The sequence below is a fragment of the Brachyistius frenatus genome, unplaced genomic scaffold (genome assembly GCF_029030835.1).
Source record: "Brachyistius frenatus isolate BFR_SWC_R1_liver_20210118 unplaced genomic scaffold, ASM2903083v1 Contig_11, whole genome shotgun sequence".
In the NCBI taxonomy this organism is placed as follows: domain Eukaryota; kingdom Metazoa; phylum Chordata; class Actinopteri; family Embiotocidae; genus Brachyistius; species Brachyistius frenatus.
Genome location: NW_027210610.1, coordinates 17,767 through 41,847, shown reverse-complemented (window position 1 = coordinate 41,847; position 24,081 = coordinate 17,767). Strand labels below are relative to the sequence as shown.

Below are 24,081 nucleotides of genomic sequence, written 5' to 3'. Positions count from 1 at the left end.
GTGGCCGTCTGTATGTTTTTGAGACTCAACCACTGCACTGACTGCTTACTTTACTCATGATATCTCTCGTTGCATATAAAAACCCCACAGGGATGTGTTAACACGACTAAAACTTGATTTTTACTGGAGCAGGTCTTCAATAAAAGGTCTGTGATTTGCAACACTGATCTCAGTTTTGCATTTGCATTTGATACATCAGAGTCCAAACCAGATATTGATTTGATTTGATTTTGATTTTATACACTTTATTAATACCCGAGGGGAAATTTCTTCACTACAGCAGGGGGGCTCTCAGGGGGGAGCTGCTGCAGCAGGCTGCCACTAGCGCGGCGCCAGGTAACCTGACCTGAGGTGCATGTTTTTGGATGATGGGAGGAAGCCGGAGAACCCGGAGAGAACCCACGCAAGCACAGGGAGAACATGCAAACTCCGCACAGAAAGGCCCAGGACCGGATTCGAACCCAGAACCTTTTTGCTGTGAGGCGACAATGCTAACCACTGCACCACCGTGCCGCCCCAAATGATATTGTATGTGCAGTATACCATTATATGTGCATATATAATTCAAATGTTTGCCGCGTGTAAACCGCAGCAGATTAGACAAGTCTCCAACATAAAGCACATGCAGGTAACTCACCTGTTTGACAGCATCCAGCAGCCTCTCTAGGAGGTGCTGTCTCTTCGTATCACTCTGCTGAATGCCTGCAGACAGAACACAGACAAACTGATTGCGGGACCAACAAAACAACTCTGATACACACTCACTTTCACCATCAACGCTTTTTACCGTTTCAATTATTCATGTCCAAAATTAGATTAAGGAAATGAACACAGGAAGTAATGGAGGTTTGCAGTTATCATAAAAACGTTTTTTTTTAGAATCTGAGTTTGCGCAGAAGCTTAAAAATATAATACTGTGTAAGCGGGTCAGCAACAAAGCCATTTAAAAACATTAATATCAGTTTAAGTGTATGCTATGCTTAGAATATTTTCACCGCGTCAACTTGCATTAACACAACCCTTTCTGATGGGGAACTGAAGCCACTGTATCTCTCTTCAAAGCCACCAGACTCCTTTGAAAAAAAAACAACAGGAATTTGCCCTCAGAGAAAACAGGAGTTGCTGATCTACCGCTGCCTTGAATGTGTTTGTTTGATTCTTTTAATGTCAACTTTAGTGGCATTTCAACATGTCAGTTCAGATCCGAACAAACGCACAACAACACAAACAAAGTAACTGATGGATGCAGCAGTGGACCTGCATCTCCGGGGTTTTGTGAGATAAAATTACTCTCTTTGACAAAGAAGTCTGGTGACTTTGAAGAGAGCGATATCAAGACTTTGGTAGACCATTGGAAAGAGAGGTCTGACAGGCCTTAACTAAAATACATTTTGTTGCTGACACTAGTTCACAGCAGTAGATTACTTAGTTTTCGTGCCACTACAACTACCTGCTTATCCAAACTGAGGACATATAGACCCCACCTACCGCCTATAGATAACTACCTCATACAACCCATCTTCAAACAAAACAATCCATCCCTTTAATATCAAAGGTACCACATGACATTTTTACTAAAGAGTACCTTTAATATTCACATATTAATATTACTCTGCATCGTTATAAACCACGTCAGGAACTGTGTTTATGTAATTATTCTTTTTAAGGGTGATTGTGTAACATCTGTCCAGGGACTACAGACAGATACAGCCTTGAGGCTAATTCTAACTATAAAATCCAGCAATTATTTTAGTGATTAAATTTGTCCAACTAATCTCCCATTGCTGCTTCTTCTCTTTTAATCTTGTAAAATTGTATAGATCCAGTGAAACACAAGTAAATCCAAAAAGTTAACTGGCAGATTAATCAGTGCTGAAAACAATCATTAGCTGCAGCCCTAATGATGTATTCATAATGGTAATGACAGAGTCTGGTGCAGGATTTTCACGTTTATTGTTCTGGCATTTCTCTGATTCAAACTGTCACACATTGATCTACGTATTAGAAAGGGGGTTTCCAGTTCTACCAGTCCTCTGGATGCCAGTGGAGCAGCTCTGGGTCGAATACCTTGTGCTCAAGGGCGCCTCTGCATTTGCAAAGTGATTGAAGTCACCTGTCTCCACCTGCATGTTTACTTGGGATTCAGGCTGGCAGCTGATCAGAACTGCACTCCTTGAGCTTCAAGGCTATTTACAGCTTAAAGAAGTGGACCTGTATGTCCCTTCTAAATAAAACTCAAGTGTTCCTGGGGACCTGGGCAGTTTGTGATTTGGTGTTGGTACATTTGAATGGTGTTGAATTGCTTTCGTTTTCTCTTGAAGCAGAATCACAGCATCTATCTACTGATTCAAGACGGTTTTCTGGACTAAACATTGGGGAGGTTTGTGGGGGACTATCTGCAGTGTCCCATAATGTTAGAAGCTTGTGTGAAGTTGCTGAACCTGACAGCGTGCTTTTATAATTTTATAAGTGAGTGACAAACAAAACAAAAAAAACAATCAAACAACAACCCTTACCGTTCATTCTCACAGCCAAACTCCAGAAGCAGTGACATCAAAACCTCAACAGTTCACCACCTTTCTGCAGCTAGAAATCCAACAAAGTAGAAGGCTTAGCGATGCACCGGGCCCATGCTGCCTCCGTGGCCGAGCCGGATCCACCCAACTGCGGCGTGAGGACTGATGTTCACTCGGTGAACAGCGAGGCCTGCCGGGGAGCCGCTGGAGCTGCGAGTCTGCCACAGTCTGGCATGTATTAGTTGTGCACAGACTAAAACAACCAGGTGAAGTGCACCAAGCAGGACTCGGAGTGTAGCTTCACAACAACTGAACCTCCTGTCAACAGTGGGCTGCACCGTTTTACAAAGAAATGTGGTGTTTTCAGTTTGGAGCCTGTGACACTGCGAAAAACGGAAACGGGGCAGTGGCAGAGCGGTGTCAGGTCACGTGACAAAACACACGGCTATCATGTGACAACGAAGCGCCGACGGGAGTTGTAGTCTTTTGTAGAAGTTCTCCGGAACCAGGAAAAAACAAAACAGGTTTAAAAAAAAAAAAACGACCCTTCACGTTAAGTTAAGTGTCTTTATGTATCGTGGTATTTGTGCAAAGCAAACAAACATTAACAAATAGTCTTCTTTATATATTTTTTTAAATAATACAAAACAAACATTTCAGCTGTCAGTGAGCAACTACGGTTTTAATTCGGTATATAAAAAAATGTTGACTGTGTTTTTTAACCATGCAAGTCACAAAGTTTCTAAAGTGAAAAGTCTTCTAAATCCATAACCACCGAACTAGTACAATTATCAACTAACAATGAGCAAACACTGATTGTAATCCGTGAAAGTATTTAGGTAGCCTACTATACTTGAGTAAAAGTTTGAATACATGTAGAATTACTCTACTGCAAGTAGAAGTCATGCATGAAAAAAAATCCTACTAAAGTAAAAATATATATATATATATATATATATATTAGCAGCAAAATGTCGTTAAAGTAAAAGTCCTGGTTTAGTTCCTTTAATTGACATTTTTCTGTAGCCTATATGACATGATTCGATTTTTAATGGCACATCATTAGTGTGTAAGCAGCATATTACTGTTGTAGCAGCTGCAGGTGGAGCTGGTTTGAACTATTTTATATTCATTTGTATATCCAGGGACAACAGATGAATATGAGGTGTCGTCGGATGATTACTGAGAGAAGAAAGAAGAAAAAACAACGTTTAGATCCAGAAATCTGTTGTTGTTGTTGTTGTTGTTGTTGTTTTACATATAATGTCTTTAAACATTCTAGAATATTTCAGCAACAAGGCAATTCAAAGTGATTCACATAAAACCATTAAAAGCATCAAAACACAAGGCAAAAAAAAAAGGACATTTAAAAACAATTAAGGTGAAAAGGTAAGGCTATTATTGGATTTCATCTTACCTTCTTTGGCAATAATGATAACAACTTAAAAGAAGCCTTTCCAGCAGCTTCAGATTCAATCATCAGCATCTCTAATGGGTTAAAGTCTGAGCTAAGACTCTCCAAATATGTTTTTTTATTTGAAGTCGTGCACTGCACTATTTCCGGTCACTGTCCTGCTGCAACACAGATACAAGGTAGACAGTTGCCATGCAGCAGCTGAATTTTTTTTAACGTTAACATGATGGATAATGCATTTAAATAATGATTGAAATATTTAGGTGTACTTTATATGTCAGATGGATGATATAACAGAAGAGAATACATAAAAATAAAGTTAAAACTGTGCATCTTATCTCTTTTGGTTATTCAGCACATTTCCACTGCTCTCTTTTTTACAAATAAAAGCATGTATAAATGTTCTCTTCACAGATCGTCAAAATAAGATTAAAGCCTTTTCATAACGCACCTCTCATTTATACCCTTTTATTTTTCTATTTACAGCCACCGCAGCTCTTCTCCAAAATCTGTGAACCAACCAAAATGTGACTGATCACTGAATCAGTGACCGTGAGAGCTGCGGTCTCTACAGTAAACGAGTGTCATTACAAACATTGTTATAGTGTGCAAAGTTCACATATTATCAGCAAGGTAGGATAGCATGTGGATCTTATCTAGACAAGAAATCAATGTTGTCTAATCATTACTGGTGCAGAGTAAACATAAAACCAAAAGACGAGTAAAGAAACAAATATAAAAATCCAAGTTCAGAGTCTCTTGGTGTCATTTACAGTCCGTTGTGTAGTAGTTTATATTGACAGCGTCTCTCTCATGAGATCTTTTGATGGGGGGGTGATGGCGCTGTCACAGACGGTGGAGAGAGACACATCTGGACCGGTGTTTGAAGGACTGTTGTTGACCTCTCTGCCCTTCTTCCTAAAAGAGCTCCGGATCCCGCTGGCCAGGCGGTTGGACACGCGCCTCACCGCCCGGCCGAGCCCGCGGTCCTTCAGCTTGATCAGACCCACGTCGTCCTCCAGCTCCTCCGGCGGCACGTCGATGTTGCCCGAGTACCAGAACACCCACCAGATCAGGCTGAGGAAGATGACAATTGCCCCGGCGTAGATGAACAGGTCGTGGATGACCAGCCCGCCGAACACCCCCACCATCATGATGAACACGCCGAGGATGTCGTGTGCCACCGCGAACCAGAACGAGCACTTGCAGCGGCCCACTCCTGCGTACGTCGTCTCCATGACCGGCTCCATCTGGACAGATGTTGACATGATGGTACCAGAACAGAGTTAATCCAGATGTGGGAGTTATTCCGGAGCAGCAGGTGCTTGCAGCTGATGTGTCTGCAGCAGAATGACCCGTGATCCTCACTCAAGAGAAACACGTGAAGCAACCCGCTGTGACACTGGTCAAAGTACAACATACAGTGTTATCAATGAGAACTACACCAGCTCGACTGTGTTGGATATTTCAGAGGAAACAGTCGCATCATCAACTAACAAAAACAGCATGTGCACTCCACTCTTACATCCCAGACTTATTTCCCTCTTCTTTTTTAAACCCCTTGGCTGAAACGCCTCCGCCTGTGCTTCTCCTTCAGCACGGGGATCCACACCAGCCCCACCGCCACAAACATCAGCCCGATGGAGAGGCAGGCCGAGGCCACGGAGCGGGACGCCTCGGTCACCCCCGACGAGCGGAGCAGGAAGAGGATCGCGCCCGCAGCGGACATCAGAGACCCCATCACCATCACGGTGATGGGTTTGTGGAAATGGGTCCAGCTCGGGGCCCCTGCGGCATCTGAGTGCGGGTCTGAACACAGGCTTTGACCCCCGGAGTCATCTGGAAATGAAGTTCCTCCAACTGGCTGCATGGTTGAAACAAAACCGTCTCCCCTTTAATGCAGGAACAATGAAATCACCAGGTGCTGGACATCAATAATACTACGAATTTCCTCTGTAACTCGGTTTTGAGCTGCCGTTTGATCACCTGAAGGTGCACCTCTTATTCTCCTGCACACCGAGCCGTGAACACACTGTAATTCCATCTGGCCCACCACTCCTACTATCATACCGACCCAGCCCACCTGTTGACAACAATATCATCACCACTGTTCAGCTGGCTGCTCACTGATCCCGTTACATTATACCTGCAAAACAAACTCACTGTCCATTGAAATGTAGAAGAGAATCTTATTTCCATGTCACAGAGCAGTTTGTGTCAACAATACTTCTGACATTATAGTGTTGTGAAGACGCAAAGCCTCATATGTTGGGTATACTGGTGCCCAAGCAGCAGCTGCACAAGCCAGAGTGTAATCCCATTAACAAAAGGCATGTCACCTGATACAGCTGGCAGCTATATAAGCACAGAGCTGATGGCTGCATCCAAAGAGCAAACAGTCCTCAAGGCTAATGCACAATAAAGCACACGCAAGTTAAATAAACAGTTCACATTTAATGGTTAAAACAAACCTTACAGAAGGAAATGTTAAAGTTGTGATCCCAAAGCTTAGTTATTTTATTCAATTAATTTATTGGCTTCTTTATAAATGAAAACGAGCCCTTAACTTGTTTCTAAAAGTTGCATGAAATGTTTAGTTTTTTCCATACTATCCATATTCCAAAATATCAGATTATTTGTGACATTAGGGCTCCAACTTTTTATTGACTGGTCTATTAAATGTTTGAAAGTTAAAAAAAATTTTTTTTTTTTAAAAAAACGTTTTAAAAGCTGCCCCATTATATATTTTTTTACATTTTACCTTGAAATATAGCAGAAATGATCAAAATAGTTGACCATATACTCACCACCTGACCAACAGTTGAAGTCTAAATGATGGAGAAAAAGCTGCAAACATTTAAAAAAAAAAAAAGAAAAAAAGAAAGAAGCTGTTGCAGCTTGACTAGTTTCTGCATTTGTATAATGGCGCTTCGATACACTCAAATGTTAACATTAGTTCCACCTCAGCTATGATGAGTAAAATGGCTCCTGAGAAAAAGGCCCATTGTTACACCGCTGTCAAAAAACAAAACATAGACAAAGATAATTCCAGATAATAAACTTTATATGATGTTTCATCCATGCAAAAAGACAGACAGACTATCCAGACTATTCAGTGAACACTCTGTTTCTGTGAAATGTCAAATGTCCATGTTGAGTAGATAGAAAGACACTCCGCTGAGAATCACTTCACTTTAGGCACTTTTCTTTTTACTTTGAAATCTGTCTTGCCGGCCTTCTTGGTCCGTTTGTTCTGAGCTTTTGCTCCCTTCTTTGCTCCCTTCTTCCCTCTGGCCGGTTTGGGTACTTTCTCCAGCTGCTTCTTTTTGGGTGTCTTCTACATGACAGAGGAAAATGGCATCAGGAAATCCCCCACAAATCCAGACACATGACTGCTTAAATTGTTCCAGGTTTAAAAATGTTAAAGTAGTTCGAGCTCCTAAATCTGTGAATAGTACTGACCTGCTGTTTAGGCTTCTTGCTGGGTGTTTCTATGGAAACCAGCTGTGGGATTTCTTCTTCCTCCACCTTCCTCTTCTCTCCCTTCCCCTTTGCAGGAGTATCAGCTTGCTTTACGTCCTCTGTCACCGTCATCTTCTTCTTCTTCTTCTCCTCCTTCTCCTGCTTTTTGACTGCAGCTTTCTGAAATGTACACAAGCTGATTATTTGACAGATTCTTTTTCATAAATCCTGCTCCTGCACAGGACAATCGCCTGAGAACTAACTTTTACTCACCTCCTTGCGAATCTGAGCCTGTTTATCCTCCAGCACACCGAGGTTGCTCAGCTCTGAGGTGTAGACGGGCAGAGCTACTGATGTTTGACTCTTTATGTGGATGAGCTTCATCACTGGTCCTTTCTGTAAATAGAAAACAATTTAGACGCACGACTAAAGTTCTGTTTTCAAGCAAAAATTAAAAAATGCCAAACACTGGGTCTTCATTTTGATATAGTAAACTGAATAAGTTTGGATGTTGGACAAAAAACAAGACAGTTAATGATGGTAAACATTTAACTGTCAAGATTTTAACTGAAGTAGCCCGAATTAAAACAGAAGACAACTCACTATGCGTAGTTTGGCCACAACTGTCTGCACAGCAGCCTCGATGTTTTCTGTCACCTCGTCTGCAGTCATGCCGGAGTGAGCAACACGCGCCATACTGCAACACGCCACCGTGATAAGATTAGATAACACAAGGTTACAACTCAAAAGTTGGCAAAGCACCAGAACTACAGGTATAAATACAGGCATTTTTATATTCAGTGTAAAATTACACATATATATATATATATATTATGTATCAAAGTTGTAGAGACAGGCTCCACAAGAAGAGGAGGTCCATCTGGATTTACATTGAGTCTCTATGGCACCAGCATTACCCATATCAAACAGACAGGATCAATAGGGTTGTAGTAAGGTGCTACAAATTCTCTTACGAGAATAAAACAATCTTCACAATTTTATTTTGTGAGTTAGTTTGCTTCCCTGGTTAAAGACCATTTTTGAGGTGTTTTTCCTGCAGCTAAAAAACTGTAAAGAAGAAAAGAAAAGAAAACAAAACTGGAGTCGGTTCTATTTTAAGTAGAAGAAATCTATCACACCAGCAGCAGCCTTTGTTGGTGACCTTCAGGCTGGTGCCCTGGATGACTCGCTCCATGTCTCTGGCCAGATTTTTACTCTGAAGGTTGACAGACAGCGGCTCTCTAGAAAAGACAAGACACATGTCAGCATCAAACACACTTTTAAAACAAAGGTTCATCGCATCTTCTTTTCTTTCCATCTCGATAAACACAAATCTTTGTCACTGACAGAGAAAAAGTGACTTCCTGTATCGGTTTCAAATGAAAAGCTCTCCAGCATCTGCTGCAAGGAGTCGCCATATACTAGGTTTTGTTCTCATCTTTAATCTTTTATAGAGTGGTGTGTAAGGGTTAGCATCTTCTCCCTCTGCTGGCTGTGTGGACAACAGCTTCTACTGATAGATGCTGTGTATTCAGTTTATTTTAAATCAAATTTCTTACACTTTTCTCCCACAGTGTAACAACCTACCGTCTCAAACTGCTCCTACAAACCACCTGCAACCCCACTGACACAAGAATATTTAACATGTAACATAAATAGAATGAATGGTTAAGTTTCTTGGTATTTTGTCACCTCATTTTATCCTTCGTCCCTTACTTGGCATTGAAAATAAAAGGTCCCTCATTAGCAACATACCAGTTTGTAACTGTAATGGTAATTTCGATTTTTCAAGCTGAAATTCAACTGCACTATAATCTCCTGGGAGTATAACTGTATGAACAGAACAGACTGTAACTGAAAGTATTGTATCAAAACACCCACTATTTATCTACAGGCACAACAAGAAAATGATGATCATTTCCTTGAAAGCTAATATAGAACGCAAACGAAACAGACGTCACAAGTTCAACTTCAATCTGTCGTTGCAGCGGGAATAAACACCAACAGACTGGTTCTCACTTTTTTCTCTCGTAGAAATGTTTTCCGAGGTGGGACGGCAGCAGGCGGCGAACGCGCTCATCGGAAAGGAACAAGTCGAAGTTTCCCAGCAGGCGACGCTTGGCCTCGTGTGGTTTGTACTCCGTCTTGAGGATCTTGTACGGTATAATCTGCCAGAGAAACCGAGACGCAACATGATTACGATCAGCACCGACAGGAAGTCTTCATGTAGACCAAAAGCCTGGTTGTGAACTACATACTAAGTACATTATATATATATATATTTTTTTACTCTGCTGAATATTGTGTTTGCTTCTGCAGCTGTTCATGCATCAATGATCGGAGCGTGGCTGTGCCTGGCATGTACCTCAGATACGTTTTTGACTCCCCTCTCCTCCAGCAGCTTCTTATAAAACCTCTGGGTCTGCTCTGCGGTCATCTTGGGCTCATCTCTGGTGAAGAGGCAAATCTCCTCCGTGTCAGGCCGCTGGCCATGTGGCAGGGGACTGTGAAAGGAAACAAAGGAAACAGCGACGCTTCATTACAGATGCCGAAATCTATCAACTCCAAATAAGTTAAGAAATAAGAGCCACAGCGGCTTACAGGTCAGCTGTGGAGACAGTTGCATGTCCCCGACTGTCGGACTCACATGCGGATGGTCTGCGCTGCTTTGGGGATCTTCCACAGGGTGAAGAGCAGGCTGATCTGCTGCGCGTCGTCCAGGAACAGAGAGTCTCCGGTGGCCTTGGTCTTTAGGAAAGCCTGCAGGGCCTGAACGGCTGTCTTCACCTGTCCGGACACATTGACGTCGGTTACAATCCATACAAACCCACCGACAATCAGTTGTCCTCCACACTTCAAGGGATTCACACTCGTAAACGTGCCGAGGCTAATCAGATAGCTTCGTGGCTAATGCTAACTAACGTATTGCGGCTGCCGATTCATACTAATACAATTTATCACAGTCAAATACAAACAAAACAAAGCGTCTGTTACTCGACAGGCAACCCACGAAGATGTAAATGTTTTGGCGCGATACGAAAGAAACTTTTTTTTTTTTTTACCTGCGCCCGCTCTAACGCTACTCCCGTGTTTTCAGCCATGTTGTCAGCTTCACGTGTGTACCACGCCGCACGCATGCGCAGTTCTAGTGCTGACGTCACACAATACAAAATTTTAAACTTTATTAGTACGGGAACTCGCAACAATTTTTGGCCAAACTACTTTCTGGTTCAAAATGATTTTTTTTAATTTTTTTTTGGTCTCAGGTAAAATAAATAATTTATGTTTTATAATCAAATATGGAAATCTTAGGTTTTATAAAATATCACAAAATAAATATAGTTGTTAAAAGTTGTTAATAATAGCATCTTTGTGAGATATATTCATCAACTATTAATGTTGATAAAAAACAAACTATATTAACAAAGGATATGAAGCTTGACTAGTAAGTCATCTTTTGGTGCTGGAAACACATTTAATTCGAAACTCAACTTGTCAACATACTAAAGTGTGTGTACGAGAGATAGAATTGAAAAGCACTTGCTGTATAAGTGCAGTAAATTTACTATTCAAAACTAAAATTTATTGATAGCTTAGATATTTATATACACAGTACATCCCTATTGTGAATAAGTCCTGGAAATAAAACCAGTACACTTCTGTTACAGCTTGATCATTTATTTTCAGTTTAGATTATGTAACAGCTGTGTGTGTCTGTTTGCGTGAGTGTGTGTATCCTTGGTTCATCGGAGTAGTATGTGAGCTCAGTCCTATTAAACCATCTCATGTGGAGAGAGACCAAACGAAAAAATTTTGGTACAGCAATCCTTAAAACCAAATAAAACGTCCATCGGATTCTGATTCACACGCTTAAGAAGGGAGATGCACTTCGCAAATTATAATTACAGGCTTAACGCTGGTCTTTAGCGGGATATGAAATCATTCTGAAGTTGATTTTTTTTTTTTTTTCTTTTCTTCCCCAAACTCAGCAACACTGCATCCATCTCCATTCTAAAAACAAATGGCGCGGCCAGCCGACGGCGCGGTCAGCCCTGGGAGTACAGAAGGGGGACATGAGGCTACATTAGTGGCATAGCTGAGCTCTCAATATGAGAAAGCTGACACACTGGACTTGGTCTCTCATTTCATACTGTTCATCATAAAAACTGATTCAGTCTCATTTTTCTTCATTTGATGTGATTTAATTCTCCTTCTTCCCTCCTTTGTTGTTCTTCTCTTTCAGCATAGTTGTGTGTAAAGAGAGAGTAACTGTTTGGGTCGGCTCTAGCAGCGTTTCTCCTCTGGGAACGAGTGGAAGAACTCCATGCATGCTGCCGTTGTTGCATTTAGTCCTTTTCTGGCACCAGCTTCAGCACTTTGCCGATGGCGATAGTTTTGCCTGGTGGTAGGAAGAGAAGTGAGGTGATTCGATAATTCAGTTTGTATCACCGGACAAGGGAGCCAGGTATGCACAAAACAACTTGTTCTTTGAAGAATACCTAAAGGTCCCATATTTCATACTTTAATACATACAAGTCGGGGGATTGTCAGCGATTTATAAACTGGGGGAACACGAATGAATTGAACATTTCATGCCGATCCAGCCATTAGTTCTGAGATAGTGTAGTGTGGTATTCATGTTTTGTAGTATGTGCGGTAACCTGGAATTATAGTCAAGCCCTTTACGTACACCATTGATTTATCATCAGATTCTTTTTTCTGTAAATCATTGACGTCACTCAGCTCTCATCACCGACCCACTGACTGATTTCTGCTGTAAACTCAATTCATTTGGTTCCTATTAAAGAACTCCGCTCTGTTTGAGCAGGCTGTCTTTTGGTTCCCTCTCACGTTCCCAGCATATGTTGGAGGTCCAATATTTTACACTTGTCCAGTGTTTTATTTACAGTCTTGATGTCCATAAGTGGGCCGTGCTGAGGGCGGACATATGACATGAGCGTGAGATTGTGACATCACAAACTGCAGTTTTTGCGTATAGGCTGTTTGGTTTCTCCCTGGACGGAGCACAGTGTTTATATAGCACATATGCCAGACTTATAATAATAAAAAAAGAATAATAGATAATCTGAATATATAAAATATGGGACCTTTAAGATAAACATACTGTCTCACACTGTGTTGCAAACAAACTGCGTGTGTCCTTACCTTCGTCTCGCAGTGTGAATCGTCCCATCTGAGGGAAGTCTTTGAAGGTCTCTAAGCAGATGACTCCAGCAGCGCGGAGCCTGGCAATACACACCTGGTCCTGCTTTACAAAGCGTGGTCGTGTCTTGCTTTTCTCCCCCGTCTTCTTGTCCACCAGACAGATTAAGGCCTGCGGTCACAATTCAAAGAGTTTAATCTCAGCGAGGCCAGCAGGAAACCAAAAACAGCAGAATGCGCAAACGAAATAAATCACGAAAATATAGTGTACTCACTGAGATTTGCACTTCTTCAATGCAGGTGTGGATGTGAAGGACTGCATTGTAACCAGGACAAATGATTGATTTGTGCTCGATGATGACGATCTGGTATAAAGGGATGAAACGAGCAACACTTTTAAAATCAAAAACTACAGTTGATTTGACAAAATTGCAATATAGATCAAAGCTTCTCAGCCTTTTTTTTTTTTTTTTTTTTTTTTTGCTTGTGACCACCTAATACGAAGCAATATCTGTGGAATTTCAGAGCGCATGTGTTTTGTGCAAACTGTCTTGTCTCAGACTCATCATTGGAGCTATTTGCGGACATGAAGGTACAAATATACATTTAACAAGAAACAACGTAAAAACTTTAGACACATTAGAGATTATTTTACACAGTGAAATTAGATGTTTCTTATTTCGTGCCCACAGTTTGGTAACCAATCAACCAATTATTGTGCAGACAAATGTTTAATGTTATGTCTAATATTTAATTTAATGTCCATGTCTGTTCACTTAGTCCAAACCGAGCTCTGAAATTCAAACGAGCAGACGTGTGCCACGTGTTATCACGTTGTTGTTTTTTTATGTGTCACTTATTGATCTTTGTTCGCGCTGGACTTTGGACTCAATAAACACTAAACAACAAACAAATTCACAGTAATGCAGCGAACAGTCAAGTGGTTTGATGCCTTTTAAGAGTGACTCTCCATAAATGTCTGGTCTGAAACGCTTTGCAACTCAACCATCCCGCCCACTAGCACCCTGCTTGGACAGACCTTAACCCCAATCATTTGTTGCTGTTGCTATGCCAACGTGCCAAAGGATGCGTTTAGTTTAGTTTTATATTTGAGAGAGTAGCACACGGAGATATGAATAGATTAAATGCAGGAGTTTATTTAATAGCGTTAAATGGAATAACTGAGAACTAATCAAGGTTGTAGCTACCTCAACCTTTAACTTAAAGAGTTTGATTCAAAATCTTCCCACAGCAATTGACTCGGAGCGGAGACTCTGATTATCTGGTCTTTACCTGTGCATCAAAGGTGCGACCGGAGTGGCAGAGGTTGTCGGGGCTACAGAGGATAAAACCTGGGAGGATTTCTTCCTCCTCGATGCCCTTCAGCCTCAGCTTCAGGTTCTCTCCAGGACTCGCATCGTCTGTCTCCACATCGTCACTCAGCAGGCTCAGTACCTCTACTGTGTGCTGCAACACACACACACACACACACACACACACACACACACACACACACACACACACACACACACACACACACACACACACACACACACACACACACACACACACACACACAGAGTTATCTGTTAATGTTATAAATAAGGGGAACATTTCTGTACTGAAACAGGACATGACGGGAACTGAAACTGAAATATTTGTGCTCGCAGGATCCTCTTTCAGGACATTCAAAACAAGAACGAGGGCTTTGAGTTCAATTATTCAGTTATTGGTCCCTTTAGAGAAGTCATGCAGACGGGAGCTCACCCTGTTCGGCATCATGACCAGCTGCATGGCTTTACTGATGCATCCAGACTCCAGCTTCCCGAGGATAACTGTGCCCATATCCTGCAAAAAAACAACAACAACAACAAAAAATCCAGTGTTAGCTATCGGGAACTTTTTATTTATATCAGTCATTATTTTTATTGGACAACAGTACTTATATCATGTATAAAGTATTAAACATTACATTGGAAACCAAATACATTACATATTTTAAAATATATTTTAAAATTTTAATTCCTTCTCCTCCAATATATGAAAAATACATGCTTATAAATGATAAACAGGGTTGTTTGTTTTAGCTCATGAAATGTTGACATTTTCCTGAAATACAGTATGAATCAACTTCTCACTTCTGCTTCTGCACAGTATTGCTCAAAATACAGTGTTCGTGTCTTGTATCTAACAAACTCATCAGAGTTATATTTGCGTAGCAGCTATTTGACCGGTTAATCTGAACACCTCAGGCTCACTGAGTGTTTGTACTTGGCAGCACTGAACACTCAGCCACTGAAAAACTCCCTCACACTGTCAAGAGTTGCCCGACAACACAAGAGTTGTAACGCAAGCCTGGGAGAAACGAGGACATCTAAAGACGACCAGCTTCTATGTAAACTTTAAAGGAATAGTTTAACATGTTGGGTTATTCAGTGTCTTTTAGCTGAGAAGGTCGATACCACGGTAACTTTTTCTTGACTTCCTCAAAACTTTGAGGAAGTCACTGTGCCGGGCTAAGATACAACACGACACACGAACCGGCAGTGTGACTACTTTTACACTTCAGCTTTTGTGTGGCTTAAACCAGATGTTGCTGTTTGAACAGAGCCAGGCGGTTTTCTGTCTCCGTGTCTCGTCTTTATGTCATACTAACCTAACTGACATGAGAGTGGAGTCGACCTTCTAATATTAGCCTGGTATCAGCAGACCCAAATTGACCGTGTGAACGGATAAAGTCTGGCCACGCTCCATCGGAGATTATTTCCAGTTGTTCTATCTTAATGGAGGTAGACCTCGGGGTCATTTTAAAACGTTGATATTGACCAACATAATATGTTGTCACATTAAGACGTACGTTTCGTGCCAAAACTCACCAAACAATAAACAAAAGAGTGAGAGAGTGCAACTCCATGTTGGTAAATGACCCGTGCAGACTTGTTTTAGGCTCTGATTCTTGCTCCAGCTTCAATTCCTAAATATTAGCTACAGTCACTACGACTGTTCATATTGCCTCATCTCGCCGTACTGCAGCCGCCATTGTTGGAACTAAATGTAAAAAACAAACTCTTGACTTCAATGTCATCGCAAATAGCCACCCTGCTGTTCGCTGACTGGTCCGCACTTTAGAGTGGTTGACAGATCTTAATGGGAACGCGGTGCTTTGTCATTGGTTGAGGAGACGGGAGGAGCGCTCGTTTTGATGTAGCCGATGTCCCGAATGAAAATGAGGCAGAATTTGTTGTCATTTCAAAGTGATTTAAATCGTGATTTCTTTTTGACAATTAATTATGCAGCCCTGGAACAGTTTCCGGATTACAATCAAAGAAACAACAGAAGCTGTGAGCAATAGGTGGGCGGAGCCAGGCTACTTCAATCTAACACTCAGACAGAATGCAAATAAGTATTTTCCACAATGATTTGCTTTTAACAAGTAAAGTACACGAACCATCGAAGCAGTGTTCGGTTCAGAGTGGCAGCGCGCAGCATCGAGGTCCACAGTGACTCAATTAATGCTTGTTTTTCTTCTAAAAAACTGTGTTAATCTAAAATGCCTCGAAATATATGATTCACTTCTGTCTGCACTATAAAAATGTAATAAGAATCATAGCTAACAATGATGATCTACCAGGACCAACCAGACTGAGAGTTTACTGTATCAAAGTCCTGGCTGGGTGACCATTAGTATGCAGCAGCCAGTTAACGGAGCCATAATCCCGTTAAGAGGAGAATTCCAGTCGCGGCTACTTAGTCATATAACTGCTACATAAGGCTGTTATATAATCACAGGGAAAGAGGAGCGTTTAAACAGCGCACACACGACAGGATAAAAGAGCTGCTGATTAATGTAAGGACGACGAAGACAGCTCCAAAATAACTCCGTTCCACCAACACTTACAGAAAGTGTTGACCTGCTTCCAACATCTAAACCAAGACGAGAGCCAAGCAGCTGAATTATCTTAAAAAGGAGCGGCTGCAGAGGCGGCAGTGTGCGTGTGCGTGTGTGTGAGTGTGTGTGTGAGCATGTTTGTGTGTTGTTGGAAATTCACCCGAGAGGAAGGAAAATGCTGAACTGAAGAGGGGAACATAAAGGATTCTGGTCAAGTAAGCAAAACCTGAATGCAATGTTTCCACCCACTCATCGGCTGAGACCCGTGAAGACAAGCCGCCACAGGTTTGTGTTTTTTGCCTCTGGTGAGGAAGAGAATCAAGAGGCCTCCAGCTGCTCACCTTGTACTTGTCTACGATGGGTAGTCTGACCGGGCCGTCATTGGATCTGGTGAAGCTTGGCAAACTGTCCAGGTGGGCGATGAATGGCAAACCCCTGATAAAGAAAAGAAAAGCAGGGAGATCAAGGATCACTGTGGACGAGAGCAACATGACGTCATCCAGAGCAGGCTCTCATCACCACGCCACCTTTCTGGATGAAAATGGTGAACCAAAGGAAGCTGAGACTTCTCTCCAAAGTTTTACTTTAAACTAACTGGTTGAAATGAATAACCTCTTGCCGAAAAGCTGTTAGTTGCACCAACAATAATGTACAAAATGTTGATCTCTGATTTGTTCTGCTGACATGTCCTCAAAAAGGTCCTGATGGAAGGGCTTTATGACTCCAAGCTAAACGAAGGGAAGACAACGGGACCCTGTGGGTTATAATGTAGTTTGAGCAGTTGGCACATTGCTATTGTTAGCTAGCATACTGTTTGTAGAGCAGGTCTGAACCGTCAAATATTTCCCTGGTAGTTTTCTCACCTGGAGACTCAGTGAGGTAAACATGGATGTCGGCGTGGGACACCTGTGACCCCTGAGTGGGGTTATTGCAGCAGCTTGATGCCGGCCGGGAGATTGATCCAATTCAACTTTTCTATAATAGGCGCAGTGGACATATATTTACGTGACTGTTTATAAACTAATTTATAAACTAATACATGTTCGATAGGTTTTCAAATAGTTCGGTTTTGTACCGCTGTTTTACATTAACGTCTACGATGAGGGTCACTCGTTTTCTCCAAAAGGGGACGGGGACATGCTGCAAGGCAAAGTTCCCATACGTGCCGGTCTGCTCTATTGTCATGAAACTTCCATTTGTAAAAAATGTTCAGCGGTCCAATATTTCTTCATGAGTGCAGCTGCTGCGTGTGAACACGGCTTACGATAACGGATTTATTTCTCGTGCACGGCGGCAGGTTTTTCTGCATTTTGGTTTAATTTTTGAACAGAAACCGCAGCCGAGTCTAAAGAGCAGCGATACTCAGTTAAAACTCCACACAAACTAATCCGTCAGTAAAAATATAACCACAGGAGACGGAGAAGAACAAGTCTGTTCAAACCTTTTTCTCTTGAAACAGGGTGGAGCACGAAGACAAAGAAACGCTGCACACACTTCACCGCTTTGACTTCATTAATCCTAATGAACTTCTAATTGAATATATGTAAACAAGCCTTACCTCTCACTCCTTAAGCACTAAAGCCTCTTATGAATTTTAAAACATAAATTGGACTCTTTTTTCTATTTCATAATCAACTCTCTGCTTTGACCACCCCTCCCTCTCCCCCACATTACACTCCCATTATAACCACCACAGAAGCTTTATCAAGGCTAATATAATCCGACTGTAGTTAAGAATGATTAAAACTATGTCACAGACACACGATGAAAATTATTACAAGCGTCTTTGAGTTTGTATGAAGTGATAATATGAATTTTAGTGAGTGAGGTGGTGATTGCTATTGGGATGATGACGATGATGAATTATTGCACAGTTTATTTGTTTTATTTTGATCACGATGATTAGGATAATCATTACTGTAATTATGATTATTAGTATATTGTTATTACTCTTTTCTTCCTCTTTCTGCTCCCCTTAACCCTCCCGTTGTCCTCGGGTCAAAATGACCCGCAGCCGTGTTCAACCAAGTTCTATTTTATTTCTATATTTTTATATTTTTTGGGATCATTGGTCATCATTCTTTAAAGAAACCCTCACAGCCTCCTTGTCACCAATGATCCCCAAAAATATGAAAATAAAATAGAACTCGGTTGAACGCAGCTGACAACGAGGACAACGGGAGGGTTAAGTCTACATTTCCCCACACACAGAAAACCTGAATTGTCCTTTAGAAACTTCCGAGCCATTGAGAGAGCTGACTTACGTGTACCAGGGACACTCAGTTAGAGGGTCCTTGAGGTTGGCACCTGTGAGTCCGGAGCAAGGCATAAAGTAGATGTCCTTCTTAGGGTTGAAACCCACTTTCTTCAGAAATGGCACTAGCTTCTCCTTACACTCCTCGTACCTGCAAGAAGGTTACAAAAAAGATCACACTATTGACTACAATAATTCAAATCAAAAATGTAATATGCTAGATGTATTTATCCCCCCCCCTCCAAAACAAAAGGATGGGGCATGAGAACCATAAATCAACTAAATCTGAGACACAACAGGACAGACTTCTGTGGGACATCAGTCATTTAACCTAAAACGACCACTCATAATTAAATGCATCAAGTTTATCTCTTTTTGTACATCTGACAGTGCGTGTATACATGTGTATATATAAAAGGGTAAAAAACTGAACAAAAAGGGGATAAATGGATGTGTACAAAATAGGTATTGCTGAACACACATTATCTTGAAAATGTTGTACTTTTCTTTCCCTGTTTGAAAATATCAATAAATTGTTTTGTTTTAAAAGAACAAATATTATTATTAAAATTATGAAGAGTTAAAATATGAGTATGTGGTAATTTGTAAAAAAAAAAAAAAAAAAAACAAATCAAATTCCCATCAGACCTGTTTTAATCCAGGCCCTGCTCACCTATCGAGGCTCCAGTTGACGGTGGGGTCATCCATCTTGTTGATCAGGACAATGAGATGCTTCACTCCGGCTGTTTTAGCCAGCATGGCGTGTTCCCGCGTCTGTCCACCCTTCTCAAATCCAGTCTCAAACTCACCCTTTCTTGCCGAAATCACCTAAAATAGACCAAAAAAGTGGGCAACTGTAACGTTACTAGTCTAGAGACAAATACTAGGAAGTAATTTCTGCCACGATTGGTTCTTTCAATCAAAACAATAACAAAAAAATGACGTTTGACGACGTTGTGAAGCAGCGTGGGATCATGGAAGTTGTTGTCTTTTAACGTGAAACAACCAGCATTGCAAATGACGATCAGTCTTTAGCTTAGCAGTTAGCGACGTCTTCTCTTCTCTTCTCTCCCTCTCACTGGTCTGCTGTCTCTTGCTCGATGTGTGCGATGTTTAGCGATCCCTTTGCCTCCTTCAGTGATAATCACTATAAAAATGTTGTTTATTTGACGCGTTGGAGGCGAAGCTCAGTGAATTAGATGCGCTGTTTGTTATAGCTGCTGTAGTTAACAATCTCCCAGAGCCAATGCACCTCTGGTCTTCCGGCGGTTTCCCCGAAAAATGCAAGCAAGTAGACGGTGTAAAGAGGACGTGACGCCACTGACAGGCGATCAAATGAAACGGTCCGTTACCCTGATTCAAATAATCCGAGGTTTCCCTGAGTGCGTTGTACAAATTTGGAATATAACGTAGGTGTAGTTGTTTTAAAGATATTTTAGAGCAGAAATGTTACACCTTTAAATCCACCTGTAAATAATCCTTCTTAAAAAAATAACATGAAATGAAAGTGGACAGTGGAGAGGACACTGATGCTGCTGGAGAGGTTAGAGAGGTTTCGGTATACACGACGTTGCTGAGGTTTAGGAAAGTGAGGTTTAGTCGTATGGCCACGTGTCTACTGGTCCGCCTCACCAGCACAGCCAGGTCCGCTTGGGACGCCCCACCGATCATGTTGGGGACGAAGCTCTTGTGTCCGGGGGCGTCCAGGATGGTGAAATGTTTTTTCTCAGTCTCAAAGTAAGCTCTCCCGACCTCGACCGTCTTCCCCTTGTCTCTCTCCTCCTGGTTGGTGTCCAGAGCCCACGACAGGTACCTGCAACCACCGAGTTTACTCACTACATTCATTGATATTTCACACAAATGTGGCAAACAAGCCGAATGGATTAAAAACATTTTTGCCAAATGAATAATTCTCCAGTAATTCCACAAAAATCTTTCTCACCATGTCTCCCTGTTCTTTTCTTTTGCTTCTCTTTCATATTTTTCCAGGGTTCGCTTGTCCACCATTCCAGTGAGGTACCTAACAAAGGCACAAAGTTAACAAAACTCGCAGCCCCATAAGGGATGGTAGAAAATGAAAACTAAAGCTTTAACTAAAATAAAAATGTTGTCAAAGACAACTGTGACTTGCTGCAGTTATTTTCCATACATATGGTAAATATAAAGATCAGTATTAATCTGTCACACTACAACGTTCGAGAGAAATCTGAATAGTTCATGCTTCACTCTTCAAGCAGCACAGCGATCAGCCAACACAGAGAGAGAGAGAGAACTGGATTACTCACATGATCTGTCCTCCGATAGTCGATTTGCCGGCATCTGACGCATAAAAACAGGAAGAAAATATTCTAAGATTCTGTAATCGTTCTGATGGTAAAAGAATATGAACATGACAAACAAATAAGACGCACCCACGTGACCGATAAAGACCACGTTCACGTGTTCTTTCTTGGGTGCATCTGGCAGTGCCGGAGCCACTTTGGGCATGGGCATCTCCTCCTCTTCCTCCTCCATCATCTCCTCATCCACTCTCCTCGCTGCGCCCTCCTCCTCGCAGGTCCCTCCCGTCCCCAGGTCCTCCTGTCCGCCGCCTCCCTCGCCTCCTCCCGGCTCCTCCTTCTGCTCCCACGTCTCCTCCTCTGTGGTCATGTCTGCCTCTGTGCCTCCGTTCTCCACCGGAGCTGGAACCACGTACAGTCAGTACATTTGCAGTCCTGTTTATCATCTGCGATAACCGGGACCGTAAAGATTACAGCTTCGACCAAAACGGTAAAGTCGATCACGTCAGTTCAGACTCCGATTATTGAATTGTTCCATCAGTTTTTAGAGGGTCGGGCTCTGCACTGCAGTGATAAATGAACTGTGCAAACGGGTGGCGGATCGTTGACGGCTGTGGGTCTGATGTGTCCAAAATTAAAAATAAGCTCGACGGAAAAAAAAGAAGAAGAAAATTGAACCCAGAGGAGGCTTTGGTGAAACAAAAGTCACATTCAGTAAAAAGCTGCTTTAGAGCCAGCAGTTCAATTTGCAGGTAAATCTGTCATTCTTCCTGCGCAGTTCAGCTGCACTCAGCAGAATCATGGAGGATATGTTTTCTATTAGATCTTTCTATTCATTATTCATGTCAGTTGAGTAGGAGGTCTTAAATGTGGCCAAGAACGCATTTGCATTCACACTGTTAAAATAATGTGGCTATTTGCTTCCGGGAACAACCTCCCAAATATGGTCAGAGCAGATTGGATCTTAACGCATCCTGGAAGCACTCACACCTGTACTTCTAACTGACCCTTTGTGATCAGATCACCCCGGACACATGTGATTGCCAGCTGTGAACGGGCCTAAGTTACTGCAGTGTCAGAATAAAAACCCTTCTGATTGAATATGAGATGACTACTGACTGATTGTGGATCCTGGACTTCATTCAAGCGGAAACGTATCTGCCAGTTCTTTTTACCACATTTAAATCATTAGGCCACAAAGATTTGGAATCAGATTCTCTCTCGGAAAACTTTAAAGACAGAACGGCAGCGAGTCCACTCATCTCCATTCATTACACAAACACACCATTCACATTATGTATCTTTGACATTTGGTTTCTTTTTTTTTTAATCTTATTATTATTCATTATTATGTATAAGCCTGTATTCTGTTAATCTGATGAGTGAAGGAGCCTCAGTTAAAACTGCTGTAACACAAACTCTTTAAAATTAAAGCTCAACACAATTGGGAATCGGTAACAAGAGTCCGCTAAAACCTGCTGAGCTTCGCAGAGGAGGCATCTTCCCATGGCAACACACAAATAAGCCTCCCATTTCTGTAACTCTGAAATTATGCAGCCCAGCAGTCATGTACAATGCCTATTTTCCTCTTCTCAACCCTCTTCATTTAGAAGCGGCCAGTGAGAAATTGCTACTGGCAACCCAGAAAGCCATTCGTGCCTTGACTTTGGGGACAGTCTCATCAAGCCGTAATTATGCTTTGTCTTTCAGGCGTGTTCAGGGAAGAAGAGCGCTTTGAGTATGAGAACAAGCACCTCTACGAATATGTGTGTAGGAAATAATGTGTCTCTTACGAATACGACATAGGATCGGGTATCTGTAACTTCTGTAGAGGTGCACAGCATCCCAGGTCAGGTAAAAAAAAAGAAAAGAAAAAGTGAATGAACCTGGTGAATTAAAACCAGTCAGCACAGAGGGACTATTTTGTGGAGCAACCGGGTGCATTGCTGCGACTCACAGCAGGCCTGGGCCTTGAACATGCAGCCCTGACTGGACACATATCTCAGCATGTGCCAATGGGATATCTATTTTGGTCAGGGGACGAGCGAGGTTGCGTCATATTCTGCACAGGCCCATGCACATGGGTCAACCAAAGCCTGAACCCCAAATATGGTCTCTTACAACTGGGACTCACACAGGTGAGGGCCAAAGCCTCAAGTCGACAGCACGAGGGCTGAGATTTCACATCTGGGCGCAGGTACATTTGCGCACCTGAGCCGCGCCTGTGTCTTCAGGTAACAAACCCGCCCGCGTTGTGCTGACGGTGACTGAAGTGTGCGGATACGTACCAGCTGTTTCTGCCACCTCCATGCTGGCGACGGGATCGGGGGCACCTGAGAGGAAAGAAAACAGACCGCGTCAAACTTTCATAAATATTTATTAGAAAAGGGTGGCGGCGTCCAAACGTGTTGCTGTGGCCGTTACTGCGTTATAAACCCAGCTGCTGCACAGTTGCAACACACGTGTAACACTTGAGCCGACTTGTTGATTAGTTTGGTGGAAATGCGCGAGCTGTGACAGGCGGACAGGAAGGCTAACGTAGCTGGATTAGCACGCACGCTAGCAAGTGAAGCTAACTTCCAGCCGGCTGCCCGCCGCTAAAACCCACCGTCCGGAGCCGGCATTTCCTCGGTGTTGGCTTGAAGGAAGCTCGGCACGAACACCGGGGCGTTGACGTTGGGGACAAACGGCTTGGCGTTGACGTTCAGGGCGGCGAAGGCGCTCGGGAGCCCCGCCGCGGCAGCCGGGGCCTCGGCATCCTCCTCCTCCAGCTCCCACGAATCCGGGGCTGTGTCTCTCGGGTCCATCGCGGCTCTCTCTCCAGAGTTGACGGGGGGCTTTCCGCCACCGGGGCGAGGTGGGCGAGTTTCGAGGCTCCGTTCAAAAACACGTGTAGTTTTACTGGCGTGTTTCAGACTCTCGGCAGCGCGTTTGGTGAAGTTCCCATCGCTTTGTTAAGCTCTGCTTTGACAAGCATATGGATCCCGTAGCCGACGAGAAGTGGTGTGCGGCATCTGCAGTTCCTGCGGACGCCGCTAGAGGCCAGCACCGCTCACCTGCTCACCGTCACGGCAACACTTCTGACTATAAACGAAGCAATCACT

General features: G+C 42.6%; 4 protein-coding genes and 1 non-coding gene across 5 annotated transcripts in view; all 5 read right to left on the bottom strand.

The window, feature by feature from the left end:
- Positions 1 to 2,905, bottom strand: part of snx29 (sorting nexin 29) — a 147,606-nt gene extending 144,701 nt beyond the window's left edge. Inside the window, exons 1-2 of the mRNA XM_069691296.1 lie at positions 2,517 to 2,905; positions 638 to 702 (exon numbers count right to left, since the gene is read on the bottom strand). Coding sequence (XP_069547397.1) covers positions 638 to 702; positions 2,517 to 2,523 — 72 coding nt within the window. The 5' untranslated portion in view covers positions 2,524 to 2,905. The remainder of the gene's footprint in view (positions 1 to 637; positions 703 to 2,516) is intronic.
- Positions 2,906 to 3,154: 249 nt separating this feature from the next.
- Positions 3,155 to 5,344, bottom strand: LOC138616769 (transmembrane protein 238-like). The gene has a single exon (XM_069691292.1). It carries the CDS (start codon positions 5,196 to 5,198, stop codon positions 4,722 to 4,724), a length of 477 nt encoding a protein of 158 aa, XP_069547393.1. The 5' UTR covers positions 5,199 to 5,344; the 3' UTR covers positions 3,155 to 4,721.
- A 1,632-nt stretch (positions 5,345 to 6,976) lies between these two features.
- Positions 6,977 to 10,544, bottom strand: rsl1d1 (ribosomal L1 domain containing 1). Its single transcript, XM_069691291.1, has 9 exons — positions 10,455 to 10,544; positions 10,040 to 10,179; positions 9,758 to 9,896; positions 9,412 to 9,560; positions 8,532 to 8,633; positions 7,996 to 8,089; positions 7,666 to 7,788; positions 7,393 to 7,572; positions 6,977 to 7,267 (listed from the first exon to the last, which is right to left on the bottom strand). Exons 1-9 carry the CDS (start codon positions 10,527 to 10,529, stop codon positions 7,115 to 7,117), a joined length of 1,155 nt encoding a protein of 384 aa, XP_069547392.1. The 5' UTR covers positions 10,530 to 10,544; the 3' UTR covers positions 6,977 to 7,114.
- Positions 8,224 to 8,351, bottom strand: LOC138617154 (small nucleolar RNA SNORA55). Its single transcript, XR_011310645.1, has one exon. It is a non-coding gene; the product is annotated as a small nucleolar RNA SNORA55 (small nucleolar RNA).
- Positions 10,545 to 11,049: 505 nt separating the features above from the next.
- Positions 11,050 to 23,996, bottom strand: gspt1 (G1 to S phase transition 1). The gene is made up of 14 exons (XM_069691290.1): positions 23,586 to 23,996; positions 23,266 to 23,310; positions 21,110 to 21,379; positions 20,984 to 21,017; positions 20,641 to 20,718; positions 20,331 to 20,511; positions 19,372 to 19,526; positions 18,709 to 18,849; positions 16,786 to 16,879; positions 14,323 to 14,403; positions 13,849 to 14,022; positions 12,831 to 12,920; positions 12,559 to 12,727; positions 11,050 to 11,791 (listed from the first exon to the last, which is right to left on the bottom strand). Exons 1-14 carry the CDS (start codon positions 23,782 to 23,784, stop codon positions 11,739 to 11,741), a joined length of 1,764 nt encoding a protein of 587 aa, XP_069547391.1. The 5' UTR covers positions 23,785 to 23,996; the 3' UTR covers positions 11,050 to 11,738.
- Between the last annotated feature and the right edge of the window lie 85 nt (positions 23,997 to 24,081).

Excerpts from the sequence above, each read along its gene's own strand:
- LOC138616769 (XM_069691292.1), bottom strand. The coding sequence starts at position 5,198 with ATGTCAACATCTGTCCAGATGGAGCCGGTCATGGAGACGACGTACGCA.
- rsl1d1 (XM_069691291.1), bottom strand. The coding sequence starts at position 10,529 with ATGCGTGCGGCGTGGTACACACGTGAAGCTGACAACATGGCTGAAAAC. Across the intron at positions 8,634-9,411 it reads CATTTCTACGAGAGAAAAAA|AGAGCCGCTGTCTGTCAACC; the intron begins GTGAGAACCAGT and ends TGTCTTTTCTAG. Across the intron at positions 7,789-7,995 it reads TTGTGGCCAAACTACGCATA|AAAGGACCAGTGATGAAGCT; the intron begins GTGAGTTGTCTT and ends TTCTATTTACAG.
- gspt1 (XM_069691290.1), bottom strand. The coding sequence starts at position 23,784 with ATGGACCCGAGAGACACAGCCCCGGATTCGTGGGAGCTGGAGGAGGAG. Across the intron at positions 20,512-20,640 it reads GAAAAGAACAGGGAGACATG|GTACCTGTCGTGGGCTCTGG; the intron begins GTGAGAAAGATT and ends CGGTGGTTGCAG. Across the intron at positions 18,850-19,371 it reads GTCAACTGGAGCCTCGATAG|GTACGAGGAGTGTAAGGAGA; the intron begins GTGAGCAGGGCC and ends ACCTTCTTGCAG.